The following is a 14,051-nucleotide window of genomic DNA, read 5'->3' as shown; positions in this document are numbered from 1 at the left end:
TGGCCTCGGCCGCCATCTTAGCCCGCTTGCTTTGGCTGGAAGTATTTGCTAGGAGAGCGCCGATTTCCAGCCGGAGAGGGCCAACTTCCATCTCTGCCAATTGGAATGGCCTTTGCGGCCGAGCAACAGTTTCAGTTCAGTTGGAACAGCGCGCTCAGTTGGTTTGGACGTGTTCGCGGAGGTTAGAAGTGTGCAGTTATCGCTTAGAAATATCTAAAAAATTCAAACTTCTTAAAAACAAGACAGAAAACGTATCTTAAGTTTCATCAAATAATTTCTGGCCTTTAAAATTAGAAACATTTTATTAACAAGTGTCTTGTCTTTCTCATAGTATTGAAATTGTATCCCTATATCAAACCCTCTCCTCTCCTCTTCTCTCTCTCTCTCTCTGAAAAATATCTTCAGAAGATGCACGGATTTACTCTCGCTGTAATATATATCTAAAATATACAAGTTCTTAAAAAATACAGAAAAAACAAGTCCGTAATTTTTAAATAATTGATTTATAGCTTTACAATATTAAATTTTCCATTCAAAAAGAGACTTTGTCTTTTCCAAATTCTATCACTTGGTGTTAATATGTCTTCTCTTTATAAACCACTCTCTGTTTTCTCTTCCCTCACTGGAAATCAGCTCTTACCAAAACCACTCTTGAGCCACGAATAGAGTGTTAGCCCAAAAGAGCACAAGCAGTATAAACAAACAAAAGCAGCGCTCTCAGTGGTGGCTATGAAAATGATCGGCAGCGACTACGTACTGGAAGCCCACAACATTTTCCACACCACCGAGGTGGGTTCTCTTCGGTCTCGTGAAAAACCCCCTCTTAATAAACCTTCTTTGTTTTCTTTTCGTTCTGACAACAGGTGGATGGTGGTGGCTGTTTCAATGGAGCCGGCAATTCAGCCCTGGTCCTCAAAGGCGTCAATCTCACCGTGCACAGCGGCGAGGTTATGGCCATTCTGGGATCAAAGGGTATTACAAAATATATTATATAAAAAATATGTAGAAAATAATCGTATTTGGATATTTTTAGGCAGTGGTAAGAGGGCTCTTTTAGACGTCATCTCAAGGCGCGCCGATGGAGCCACTCGCGGTCAGGTGCTGCTCAATGGATCGCCCCTCTCGAAGGCTTTGTTCCAACAGCGATGCGGCTATGTCACCCAGTCCTGCACCTTTGTTCACGGTCTAACAGTGGCCCAAACACTTCACTACACTCCCACCATAGTGAGTAGTATTTAAATGTATTTCAGATAGAAAGGGTTTTGAATCCATTATCCTATCAAAGTAAAGCTTAATTTAATTAAAATATTTACAATTTAACTACCCAACTGGTTTATGCATTTTAAGATCTTATTGCGATTCGATTTTTTCAAAAGATCATTGAAACAAATATGGAGACTCTTAAGATCGTATAAGGCGACACTTTAATTATTCTTAATTGAAAGGTGGTACACGTGTATACTGAAAAAATGAAATAATTTTTAAAAGTATTATTTATGCAAAGTTCAATATATTTTGCATAATTTAATTAAAAATATTTAGAAATATACAAATTTTAACAGATAAAAAATATATTACAAAAAATTTAAATTAAATGTGAAATTTTTGGGTTTAATTCTTGTTGGAATTTTTGGATTTACTACATGTTTGTTATAAGTGTAATACATAAGTATAATACTTAATCCCTTTGCAGTTGAGTGGTTATCTGAAGAGCTCGAAGGTGCGACAAGTGCTGGCGGATTTGGCCCTTTCACAAGTGGCCCACAAGCGAGTGGAATACCTGAACATCAGCGAGGCACGACGTCTGGCTATTGGCATCCAGTTGGTCAGAGATCCTGGTAAGATTTTTATATATCAAGAGATCATTTTAGCTAAATCAACTATCCCCCTCAGTTATGCTATTGCTGGATGAGCCGACTCATGGCCTGGATCCCCTGAGTGCCTATCTGCTGATATCCATTCTGTCCAACACGGCCAAGAAGACGGGCTGTGGTATTCTCCTGTCGCTGGAGAAGCCGCGTTCCGATGTCTTCCCATTCCTGGATCGAGCTCTATTTCTCTGCCTGGGTGGAGTGGTCTATTCCGGAGGCACTCGTGCCATGCTGGAGTACTTCCATGGCATTGGATTCCCCTGTCCCCAGCTGGAGAATCCCCTGATGTACTATCTCTGCCTGTCCACCGTGGACCGTCGCAGTCGTGATCGCTTCCTGGAATCCAGCCAGCAAATCGAGGCGTTGGTGGAGCGATTCTCGCGGGAAACACCCATCTCGGATGCGCCCCTAAATAATATGGGATCTGGCAAGGTGCCACTGGCCTATGGAAAGCCTGGAGAGCTCAAAGTTTGGGTTATGTTGTACTTGTAAGTATGGCTGGGAAGTACTTTTAATTTCATAAATTATATTTAACATACTTTGTAGAAAACTACTGGCATCAACCTTCTCCTGCGGCTTGGTAGGCATGAAGACACTATTCCTCCGCATGTTGCTCCTTCCATTGGCCATGAGCATCCTGTGGGCCTTTTATACAGATGTTGGGGTAAGTCAGGAGATAATAATATCAAAATATAGTTTAAATATTACCTTATAATGCTTATATTTCAGGATGATGCCCATGGATTCTTCACCAAAAACGGCATGATCCTTAATATTTTGGGTTTGTCTTATGGCTGCGGAATCCTTACCACCATATCCCTATGTGAGTAGTGACATGAACTATCCAGATTTACTTTTGAACACCTTAACACTAATTTCAGTTCCCATTTGGCGCAAAAAGTTCTCGCAGGACACCCCAGAGGGTCTCTACTCGGGAACTACTCTACTGATAGCCTACAATTCCGTTTCCATACCTTTCTCCGCAATTTCCGCTGTAATCGCTAGTTGCGTTGTTTACCCGTAAGATCTTCACCTATGGAAAATGGATTCGGAAATAATCTTCAATTTCTTTCAGTCTTCTCTTGGATGTAAAGTACAATAATGGCATTGTCTTTGCCTATTTGTTTGTGGCCCTTTGGTCCAGTTTTGTCCTGGCCGAGCAACTGACCATAGCCTTTCTTTTGGTGGTGAAAGTTCCTTTTAACGCAGCCATTGCTGTGACCTATGTGCTGGTCATTAGCATTGCATTGGCCAGTGGAACTGTGCGGTAAGTTTTGAGAGATCAGTTATATATCTAAGGATACTATCATACTAATATAATCTTCACATATTAAATTACTAACCAAAATATTATTATTCCTTAGCTCCTTTAAAGGACTTCAACCCTGGCTGCAGGACAATACAAAGGGCACCCACACTCGCTACGCATCTTCCCTGCTGCACAGCATCGCTATTCAGTCGCGGAAACTCAACTGCACTCCCACTGCCTCTGTGATCTGTCCAAAACCAGCTGACTTTATGCACGAACGACTGGGATTGCCGGATCCCGATGTAAGTATAATTAAATAAAATCTATTGGTTGGATTATATATCTAATAGATTTCTTTGTATAGGAAACCATCGATGTGGCCGCCTCTTGTGCTTTTGCCGTGGGCTTAGCCGCCTTCAACATGTTGGTCTACCTATTTCCCATGCCGCGATGTGTTCGCCAGAAGTTCAAGGATTAAAGATCGTTTCCTTGCAGTGCAGAAGTATACTAAGTTTCTTTTAGATTTTATTTTAATTTAATAAAAAGCCCTCTCAAATTGTTTACCTAAAGAAATACCAAGTTGCGTTTGACTTCCCTTAAATTCTAAATCAGTATTTTAAAAGCACAAGAGACAAAATCAATCATTTTACGATTTACATTTCATTTTATTTACAAGAAAACTTAAGACTAATACAATTTTGTGGTGAATTCATTGAATATTAGACAACAAGCACTTCAATACTTCAATGGAATTTCTGAAAACGTTCCTCGGCCGGTCTCGTTACGGTTTTCTGCTGCCAATTCGCTTCGGTTCAACAATTGTCTAACGACTAAACATATATTCCTTTTATTTAAATAACTAGATACACGCATGGAAATTCATTAGAACGCATCTGAAACTGATTGAATGAATGTACGCGAGTGTTAATGGGTGTCAAGCGGTTGGTAAGTAAGATATGTATGTATGGTGTTTGGAATCTGATGAGCATGGTTGGGGAGTACGGAAGCTGTCTTTAAAATACTGTGGCACCTATTTTGGGGGCATGTTCTGGGCTGTGGGGTTCTGTCGGGTGGTAATGCAAGTAGTTAGTTAGGATAGCCGCTCAGTCCGTATCGTAGTAGGCATAATCGTAGCTGGTGTCCTCGTCAGCGTGCGGAGGCCTCTTGCCCGCTGGTCGATCCTTCTTCTCCAGCTGCTGCTGCTCCTTTTTGCTCTTCACCGACTTCTTGGCCGCCACGGGTGCACTGGTGGTAATGGTGGTTGTGCTTCTGGCTGTGGTCGTTGGTCGTCTGGTGGTCGTCGTGGTGGTGGTGCTGCTAGTCGAGGTGGAGCTAGTGGTGCTGCTGGCCTGCGGACTAGATGCCACCAGCTGCGGACTGTACTGCGAGTTGTACTGCTGCGAGGTCTTCTCCGCCTTGTAGATATCCGCCCTTAATTTGTTGATGCTGGCCGCCCCAAAGTTCAGCGACTGGGCGGTCTTGAAGAGCTCCTCCTCGTCGCTGAGATCGGATTCCCTCTCCCTTTCCCTCTCCTTCTGGTAGATGGACTGCTGCTGGCTCTTCAGGTGACTGTGGGCCTGCTGGAAGCCATGTGGCTGCCGGCTGGACACCACCGGCGCACTTGTGGTCGAGGTGGTCGAACTGGTGGCTCGGTTGCGCAGGAAACGGATGCGATTGCGCGGGAAATCGTTCTCGTACAGCTCCGGGTGGTACTGCCCATCGTCCTCGTCCACGGTGGATTGCGGATTGGCTGAAGTGGTTGGCGGTGCCGAGGTGGCTGCCTTCTTGGTGGCTACCGGCTGGGTGGGTCGGTGGGTCAGCTGCGTCTGATAGCTGGGCTGCTCATAGGGCTTCTTGTAGGTGGTGGGTCGGAAGGTGGTGGGTGTGTAGGCCTCCCTCAACCTGCTCGTTGCCGTCGTGCCACTGGTGGTGGGATAGTACAGCTCCTGGTCCACATAACGCTCGGTGGTGGCCTTGTAGGTGATGCTGCCCCGGCTGGTGAAGGATCGCGGCTTCGAGCTGGGCGCTGAGAAGGGAGCTGGCTCCTGGCCACCCACTCGGGTCACCTGCGGCTTGTGTCGCTGGTAGTGCGGTTCCAGTTGGTTGGGCTTATTCTGCACCTGCCCCTGCACCTGGAAGGGTTGCGGCTGCTGGGGTTTATGTGCCTTTGTCAGATCCACAAACTCGTTCTGATTGATGTAGTTCGATTCCTGGGGACCCAGCTTCTGTTTCCTCACCGCCGCCGTTGTGGGTTTGCTGCGCTTCTCGAAATCTTGGACTCCCTTGCCCGTCACCTTGGTGGAACTGGCTGGTGGCGAGGTGGTCTTGAAGCGATAGGCTCCACTGTTGGGGTTGTAGGTGGTGGGCTGAATCCTCTCCTGGGTGGGGAAGTCACTGGAGCCGAAGCTAAACCGACTGGTGATGCTGCTGCTGGGACGTGGAGTGGTCACTGCGCTGTAGGAGGGACTCTTGGTGTGCGGCGAGCTGGCCAGGAAGTCCGTGTTGAAGGTGGCATGCAGGGTGATCTTCTTGAGGGACTTGGTGGTGCTGGTGCTGGGAGCAGCAGTGCTGGGTGTAATGGGACTACTCGGACCGGAAGTGGATCGCTGACCAGCTCCTCCTGCTCCTCTGGTGGGCGTGACCCTTGTGGTCTTGCGCTGGTAATCCGAAAAGTCATTGGGCTTGGGCCGTGCGGGCTCCTCGTCGTATTCCCGACCCCCGTGGCGATTGGAGAAGAAGTGCGAGCTGTGGGAACCCTTGAAGATATCATCTATGTCTTCTGTGGATGGGAGGCGTGATTAATTTCGGGGCATGCATCGCGAGACCCTATTGTTTCTTACGCTTCGAGTCGTCATTGTTGCTGTAATTGTTGCTGTAATAGCTGCGTTCCGTCGTGGATGTGGTCGATGTTGTGGTGGTGCTGGTCGAAGTGGTCGGCGTGTAATAGGTGGAAATGGGTCGCTTGGTGGGTTGCGTGATCTCCAAATTGGGACTCGAGCTGGAACTGGAACTGGAGATGGAGCTGCCACCTGTCTGCGCGTAATTGTGACGAGTTCGTGGCTTCTGCTCCCCGCCGCGATTGTTATTGTTATTGTTGATGTTATTGTTGTGGTTGTGGTTCTCCTTAGAGCGGCGTACATCACCTGCAATTACAAATAACCCTGGTTAAAACCGATCAAGTTGTACCTTTATATTCGATATTTAAAAAAAAGAAAACAAATATTTTCAGGGACCAAAAATAATTATTATTTGTATTTTTTTTAACGAATAAATAGAAATAAATTGTTTATACCAACATAATTTTCTTTGAGCAAACTATGCATTTATTTTAATTGTTCCCCTTTTCTTCAATGGTTATTTTTGTATTTAATTTACTCACTTAACAGAATAGTTACAATCCAATTTAATTACTCACCCGATTCGGCGCGTTGAAGGTGGAAGGTGGCCTCCTCCTCGTGGGCGGATTTGCTGTCATACCCGCCGCGATACAGATCGTTTAGGTTTCCGTTGTCGTAGAACGAAGTGGCCTTGTCGCAGTCGACGTCCAGCCAGTTGGCGCAGATCTGCAGCTCCTGGTCGAAGGCCGTCGTGTTGGGACAGAGGAAGCGGTAGTCCTGCACCTGCGGGACAAACGGATTAGCTCTTCGATGAAGGAGCTGCGCAAGACAGCAAACGAAAGCATCAAAAGCATCAAAAGCACCAAAAACAGCACCATTAGATAGGCAGAGCAACATGCAAAATTCAATGTTATAAGTGGATTCGATAAAGCCAAAAGCATTAAGGCCAAGAACCAGGCAGCAGCTGCAGTCACGTGAATAGCTTGTTAACTCTAAGCTGAACTAAACTAAAGCGATATAAACTGGGGCAACTTTGACTTAATTTACACTTGGGAAAAAAGAATATTAAGTTAAATATTCTAGTAAATGTGATACTATTTTATCGGTAGATTTATATAAAATTAAATAAAATAAATATTTATCATAATAGGAATCTATTCTTTCTTTTCTTTATTTATTTTTATGATTGCCAGTGTAGATGCACATATCCATATCCAATGCTTGAATGCCACAGAAACCAGAAGCATTCGGTGGCCTGTCGCAAACTTTGGCATTTCCACTTGCCACTTGGCATTTGCGTTGGGCCGCAGGGGAGGCATCTGATACTTCTGATGCATCGGAGGCCAGGCGAAGTGAACGTTCTCGACTTGGTTCTCGATGCGACTACTGAGCCACAGTAGGCTAATTGACAGGCCGAAATCCATTCTGTCCCATAAACACACTCGCCACAGTCACACACAAAACCCGTTTTTGTTGCTTCGTTCTGTTGTTTGTTTCTCGTTTTATGTCATGCAGTATAGAGATGAAGTGCCGCATCCCGGCGAGATGAGGGTCTACCTGTTCCGGAAGCTATTGGCCTCCCCCAGCGAACTGCAGCGCGAAGTTTGCGAGGAGGCGATCGCGGAGGTGCTGGATCAGGTCCTCAGTGGACGCACCAGCACAATCTTCAGCTGCGGATTGCCCAGAGGGAATGGAGGAGATCCGGGTGACATGGTCACCCGCATCCTGGGCGAACTCTTCCACAGTGTCTACTCCATTGAGACGAACATGGAGGTGCACGTTTCGGTGCGCTATGTCCAGCTGAGCGGAGAGTCGGACGATCTGGTGGTCAACCTCAGGGGCTGCAATCGCCGGACGAGCCGAGATCACTTTGTGGCCACGTCCCGTGAGGTGCACACCTACATGGCGAGAATCATGGACAAAGTGGGCGAGGCCGGCGATTGTCCTCACCTGATCTTCACCATCCACGTGATTCAGTCGGCTGGCGATCACTTGCGGAAATGTTGTGGCAAACTGCAGCTGGTTTACCTGCAGCAACTGGCGGAGGATTCGCCGTCCCTCGAATCAGACAAGCCCCTGGACACGCTGGTGAATCTTTTCCAGGCCCTAGCCCACAATCCCAAGAGCCACATTCGTTACCACAACATACGATTGACCAGGCTGCTCCAACAACTGATGGGCAGCGGTGGCAGAACAGTGCTTGTTAACTACACGGATCCACCGGAAGAAAGGGATCACCTGATTGCTCCGGCGCCCACTCCTTCCCCCAATCCCAATGTCGGTCTGCCCGCCGAAGTCTGGAGGGCAATGTTCAGGCAGGAGCGACGGAGGTACCTCTGTCTGAGGGAGAAGGCACTGGGAATGGTGGTGGAGGAGGAGGAAGAGCTGCAGAAGTTTCTCGACAGCCTGGAGAGGGGAAACCATCCGGAGGAGGAGGAGAGCTCCGGAGGAGACTTCTGCCGGGAGAAGGAGCAGAGCCTCCTGCAGCACAAGATGCTGCAGATTCGCAAGGAGGCAGAGATGTCCATTGAAAAGCTAAAGGATCTGCAGGTGGACATGGATCAACTGACAGAGAGAAACAATGATTTAAAACAGGAGCTGGGCCAAAAGAACAGCCAACTGGACAGGCAGAGCTACCTCCTGCGATCCGTGCACATGGAGCTGATAGATCAGAGGCGCAAGTTCCAGGACAAACTGGCCGAGTACTCGCAGATGTTTCAGGCCATGTGGCGACGGCAGAGTGCGGACATCCAGGAGCAGGAGCAAGTGCAGCGGCATCAGCTGTCCGAGATGTTCGAGACCATCTGCCAGGCGATGCAGCGGTGGTGCCACAGGAAGGCGGCCCGGATGCCGCAGGAGGACGAAGAAGAAGGGCTGCAGAAGAGTCTAGACCCAGTGGAAGAGCCCAGAGTCTAGCGCTCTTTGCACTCGTCTCCCAGCGAAGAGGCCACGCGAAGCACCCGCTTAAAGGTCAGCCAGTCCATCCGGACCAGTCACGAACCACTCGGAGCCATCTCACACATTCCCCAGCGCATCTGGCTGTGCCACTTTGCCATTTAGCTGGCGCGACGGAACCGAAACGATGGCTGTCGGCAAGTTCGTTGCCTAAGTCTTTCGTTTTGCCCGCCAGTTTAAGGCTGTGAAATGTGGAAGGGCGGCTGGGGAAGGAGTAAATGGATGGAAAAATTCCCTGGCCTAAGCATTTAGCACTATCAAATTTCCCAAAAATAACCCCGAAATTCTAAGCTCAGTATTATTTGACCTTATGTTATTATGTTCTTTTCGGATTTCTACATTTATTTTAAATTGAATAGTAATTAAAGTTTACCAATCGTAAGAAAAGAATAAACTAATAGTCCTAATAAAATACTAAACAGGTTATAAATATTTATGATCGACCGTCTACGATAGCTATTCATGGCTTTAACCCACTGCTGCCTTGATCTCGGCCAGAAGCACTTGCACCCGGGCACAACAACACTTACCCCCACTCCGGGCAGCTTGACGCAGACGTGGAACATCTGGCACTGCGTCTCAGGATCGGCGTAGTAGCCTCCGAGGATCTTGTCGTGGCAGGTGAACTGCGTCTTCGGCATGTTCTGCAGACTGTAGGTGGGCCATGGTCTGCCGAAGGCCAGGTCGTCGTCCTCGTCGAGCAACTGGGCCTGCGCGAGTCCGGATCCACAGCAAAGTGTCGTCGCTGCAAAGAGGGGAAACAAGAGAAACAAAGTCAGAAATCGTGATCTGGTTAGGACTGGTCTTCAAATGGCACCTCGAGTAGTGCTAGAATGCAGACGAATGGGTATTTAGTGGGAACCGATGATGGTGACCTGGTGGTCAAGTGACCTTCGGGCCGCATCACTTTCGCTTACAACTGCGAGACGAGCTCGTGATTTATGTGTGCCGAAGCACGGAGCACGGAGCACTTGCTGCGGTCCAAGGCTGCGGAGCCACTATGTTAGCTCGGTTCTGCGAGTGCTCGAGACGGCTTTTTATTTACTTTTTCGGAGCATCGATTGGTATTTGCGATGCCGAGCGACATCATTAACATTTCGGCCAGACGATATGTGATCAGTGATCGTATGTGTAGGTACTTATTGTGGTCACAAACGGATCCACTGGGCACATGGGGGTCGCTCAATTAAAATGCCAAGTCAATCAATATTACGGATTAAGCTTGTCTTACATGTGTACACTGTACATTAGGCTTGAAAGCATTAAAAGCAAAACAGCGTCAGGGGTCCGCCTAATTACCCCCGTATTGTACAATGTATCATTGTTGTCTATGACTTTTTATATACATTTTTTTCCCCCGTTCTGTAAAGCTGCTGTTCTTAAGACAGCGGAAGATGGTTTCGCTGCAATTAAGGCAAGTGTAATTGCCATGGCGAACTGCAGAACAAAGCTCCTCTTCTCTGGCCGTAAATTGCAGTCGCAGGTTGCATAATCCTCCAGTGCGCCCCCATTTATCATGCCAAAAGAGAAAAAAAACACAGCAGATCCGAAAAAGAAAAACTGTTAAAGGAAACCCCAAATGCAAAACAAAGAGAAAACAAGCCATCCAGCAGAGTTGGAAGAAATGAAAGACGCTGCGGCGGTAACTCGACTCTGATTCGCATTTAATTCAAGTGAATTTCGAACACAACTTTCCTCCCCAGCGGAGAGGTCCATTGTTTGGCAGTGAACTATGACTGGGCAGATGGCATGGGGCAAAGGCAAAGGCATCCAAGGCAGCTCTTTTGTTGCCCCCTCCAGTGCAGATTGTTCGATTCCGATTTCAATTGCTCGGTTGCCGAAGTGAAGCTACAAATTGGTCAAAACTTTGGCCTGACTCTGGCTCTCACGCAGTTCAAATCCCCTTAAGCCACCGTTTTTGGGCGTTGTCCCACTCCAACTCTTACCGAAAAGATGGAGATAATCTACAGTATGGTAATTATGCTTGCTGATGACCCACTCTTAGCCGTAATTGCCATTTCTCAGCCTTGTCTTCATTTCGCCCTGCTGCGGGGGCTGTCGGGCAAATTACGCTTGATTTCAAATGTGATCGATATGAAACCCATTGAATCCCATTAATTTCTTTCGCGATGGACCTTGAACCAGCGCACCGTTTCTACATGAAACATGTTCGAAAACAAAAACTAATGAGCATGCGATTTTTTATTTTTACCGATTTGGCATCTTTTTTATTAAAACACAATGTGCGCAGCATTGGTGTTTTTAGTGGAATGAAAATGATTAGAAAGTCGATCCAATAATCGATATCTAATATCTAAGTTTTTGCAAATGCCTAACCCATATTCTGCTTTCAATTTTTTCTGAAAATAAATTTCGCTTTTACCTATTGTTCCCTTCGAAATTAAAACAACTTTAAGTAATTATATTTCTTTAAGTAAATGAATAAGAAAACCACAATTAATATTTAAGAATGACGTAAAGATTTTCCCACTGTAAACAAATCTGATTATTAAAAAAAAATCGAGTAAAGCACTAACAAAAAATGCATTTAAACTTAAGAAAATAATATGGAAAAAATATTCCTGCCTTAAATAAATCCATGCATTCAAGAAAGTTACTATTTGACTTTAAAAAAAAATGTCCTGCAAGGACCTTTTTTAAAAATAAAGAATTTTACTTACCCAGAAGAAAGGCAATCATTGCATTTTCAATGCTCAACATGTCGTATTAGTATTTATAATCCAAAATCAGGATGATATCCAATAAGTTATCCAGAGCAATTAAGCTGATAGTAAATGTCGATTTTCACATGGATCGCACTGCAAAACAAGAGGGCACAACACCAGAAATCTTATGAGTATTGGAAGGGACTTGATTGCAAAACGCCCCGAGCTGCACAATATGTTTGTTTCTTTGTTACGTTTTGTTTTGTTTCTTATGTTTTTTTTTCACTAACTCAACGCGAAAATCATCACCATCGAGCAACTCATTTCCATGGCGAATATGCCACAAAAAGTTGTCCGTCATGTAGGAAATGAGCAGACGCCAGGGCAAAATTCTTCAAACTTCGATCTTGTATGTAAATGCGTACGAAATGTGTTTCGCAAGGTGCGAAAACTACGGAAAGCCCATTTAGAAGGTGCAGCGAAACGTTGAGAGACGTCTGCGTCTGCCGCACTTGGCTGGGCAAACAGCGGAAAAGCACAGAGTCACAGCTGCACCAAGCGGCGGCAGAAGAACCACAAGCCACAATCCACAAGCCACTGAAAAGCAACCACCAACCGACCGGAGGAGACAGGCGAACCAGGCGAGTTCAGCGGACAGAGCGGGCTCGCGATGCGCGATCTGTGACTTTATCGTCCACGTTGTCGAAGCGAAATGATTTCTGAAAGCGAAAGGAAAACCACTTGGAGCCCATCGCAGCGCGGCTTACAAGGCAGCAGCCGCAGTGACAGTGGGGACAAAATGTACAAAACTACATTCAGTCTTATTTATAAAGAATAGATTTCATTGGAAATATTATTTAAACAATATAAAGTTACGATTTTTGAACATTCTTAATAATAAAGTAAAAAAATATAAGAATTTAATTAGTTAAAATTGTTTTTCCCATAAAAAAGAAAATTGTGTCCTGGTTTCGGTTCATATATCTTCATTGTTTTATCCGATATTCCATTCTTTGTGTAATAATTATTTTGTTAATAAAAAACATTTTTAGCACAGTAGTAATTGTTTTACACAATTTAATAAAAGTTTTTTTTAATAATCAATAAATAAAATATTTCTTTTCCCTTTGACACAAAACAATTTGCCATACGAATGCTTTTATTCATCATTATTGACTAGATGCCCACTGTGCAACGTCGACGTCGGCAGCGCTCCAGCTTCGTCTAGCATCTTCGTGGTCGTCTGACGTTCGTTTTGCCGTTTTGTGATTCCACTGCTTCTTGGTTCTGCTGCCTTTTTGATCGCGGCTCGCTGTCGTATGCTTAACGCAAATTACGCATACGCAGCGTGTGACCATATGACACCTAGCAAGTTGCATTGTCCGCGATACTCCGCCTGCCAGGAGTCGCTGGCGCTCATCACTTACGTCAGCTGGCCGCAGGGCCTGCTCATGATTATGGGCAAGCGCTCCCCCGCCCGACCAACGACCCCCACATCAATTTCACCCGCTGTACACTAGGCGAAATTTTAACACCTTGCTAAATTGATTTATCAACTTTTTAGGACACAAATGTTGAATCTAATTTATAAAACAAAAATTTAATTATCATACGATTTATACTAGAAATAGAAAGAGAAACATTTTCAATCAAAAAATCTTTTATTTCGAATCTACCATTTTTTTAAATATTTAGATAGCTTTTTTTTTAAATATTCCTTAAGTGAGAAACCAAGAAATGTTATTTGTTAAACTAACAGATATTAACTACACCACCTATATTTATTAGATCTGTTTAATTTCCAATTACAATATTTAAAGAACATTCTTTTGATAGAACTCATAGAATTGTTTAGATCTATCTTACCGCAATATTGTTTTTACATTTTTAACCGCCCTTCGAGGATCTTCGTTTTTCAGTGCAAGTGCAGCTCTCAGTTCGCTCGTTGCTCGTCGCTGGTTGCATCTTCCGCTGGGTATTATGTCATAGCCGTGGCGGGGCTTTGTCATTTGCTGCCCCATCTGCCGCTGCTGCTGCGGCTGCCATGTCGGGGCAAAAGTCGCGGTGCCACCGCCAATCCGGTTATGTGTATATGGGTGAGTGTGGCACGGAGCTCCGCGGAGCAGGGGGGCATTCCGGGTGGCGGGGGCTGTGGCTACACGGCATTTGCGCTGCAGTGTGGGAATTTACACGCCTGCTGCTTTGGCCAGATCTTTGGCGGATCTTGGGCGTTGCTGCCTAGATTTTCTATATTCGCAGCCCAGGAATTGTGGTGGCAAACAACCTCAAGCTGTCATGTTGCCTGGAACTGAACCGAAATGAGCTGAACTAAAACCAACTGACTGCTTGGCATTTCAAAGTTGAGGTTGCCTGCCGGAAAAAGGCCAGGCAGCCAAAGTCATGCAGATCAGCAGCTGGCGAAAAAATGTCAACTGGAGGTTGGAGGATGGAGGATGACTTTCAACCCGGAGCT

General features: G+C 45.7%; 3 protein-coding genes across 6 annotated transcripts; 2 read left to right on the top strand and 1 right to left on the bottom strand.

Moving 5' to 3' along the window:
- Nucleotides 1-139: 139 nt before the first annotated feature.
- On the top strand, nucleotides 140-3,652 carry LOC108058562 (ATP-binding cassette sub-family G member 5). Its single transcript, XM_017143341.3, has 12 exons — nucleotides 140-181; nucleotides 634-789; nucleotides 864-972; nucleotides 1,034-1,224; nucleotides 1,694-1,838; nucleotides 1,894-2,359; nucleotides 2,418-2,535; nucleotides 2,601-2,694; nucleotides 2,753-2,891; nucleotides 2,947-3,138; nucleotides 3,236-3,422; nucleotides 3,485-3,652. The coding sequence occupies exons 2-12, from the start codon at nucleotides 730-732 to the stop codon at nucleotides 3,596-3,598; spliced, it is 1,815 nt and encodes a 604-aa protein (XP_016998830.2). The 5' UTR covers nucleotides 140-181; nucleotides 634-729; the 3' UTR covers nucleotides 3,599-3,652.
- Nucleotides 3,653-3,764: 112 nt separating this feature from the next.
- Nucleotides 3,765-12,276, bottom strand: LOC108058728 (uncharacterized). 4 transcript variants are annotated; one of them, XM_017143657.3, is made up of 6 exons: nucleotides 12,199-12,276; nucleotides 11,594-11,731; nucleotides 9,443-9,657; nucleotides 6,536-6,776; nucleotides 5,961-6,263; nucleotides 3,765-5,899 (listed from the first exon to the last, which is right to left on the bottom strand). In XM_017143657.3, exons 2-6 carry the CDS (start codon nucleotides 11,631-11,633, stop codon nucleotides 4,224-4,226), a joined length of 2,475 nt encoding a protein of 824 aa, XP_016999146.2. In that variant the 5' UTR covers nucleotides 11,634-11,731; nucleotides 12,199-12,276; the 3' UTR covers nucleotides 3,765-4,223. The 4 variants fall into 4 exon arrangements, with proteins under 4 accessions (XP_016999146.2, XP_016999149.2, XP_016999147.2 ...); XM_017143660.3 differs by having other exon boundaries at nucleotides 6,536-6,740; XM_017143658.3 differs by having other exon boundaries at nucleotides 12,195-12,274.
- LOC108058729 (kinesin heavy chain) lies at nucleotides 7,378-9,348 on the top strand. Its single transcript, XM_017143661.3, has one exon. It carries the CDS (start codon nucleotides 7,467-7,469, stop codon nucleotides 8,871-8,873), a length of 1,407 nt encoding a protein of 468 aa, XP_016999150.2. The 5' UTR covers nucleotides 7,378-7,466; the 3' UTR covers nucleotides 8,874-9,348.
- Nucleotides 12,277-14,051: the final 1,775 nt, after the last annotated feature.

This window comes from Drosophila takahashii, chromosome 3R (genome assembly GCF_030179915.1).
Source record: "Drosophila takahashii strain IR98-3 E-12201 chromosome 3R, DtakHiC1v2, whole genome shotgun sequence".
Lineage (NCBI taxonomy): Eukaryota > Metazoa > Arthropoda > Insecta > Diptera > Drosophilidae > Drosophila > Drosophila takahashii.
This window is presented reverse-complemented; position numbering and strand designations above follow the sequence as displayed.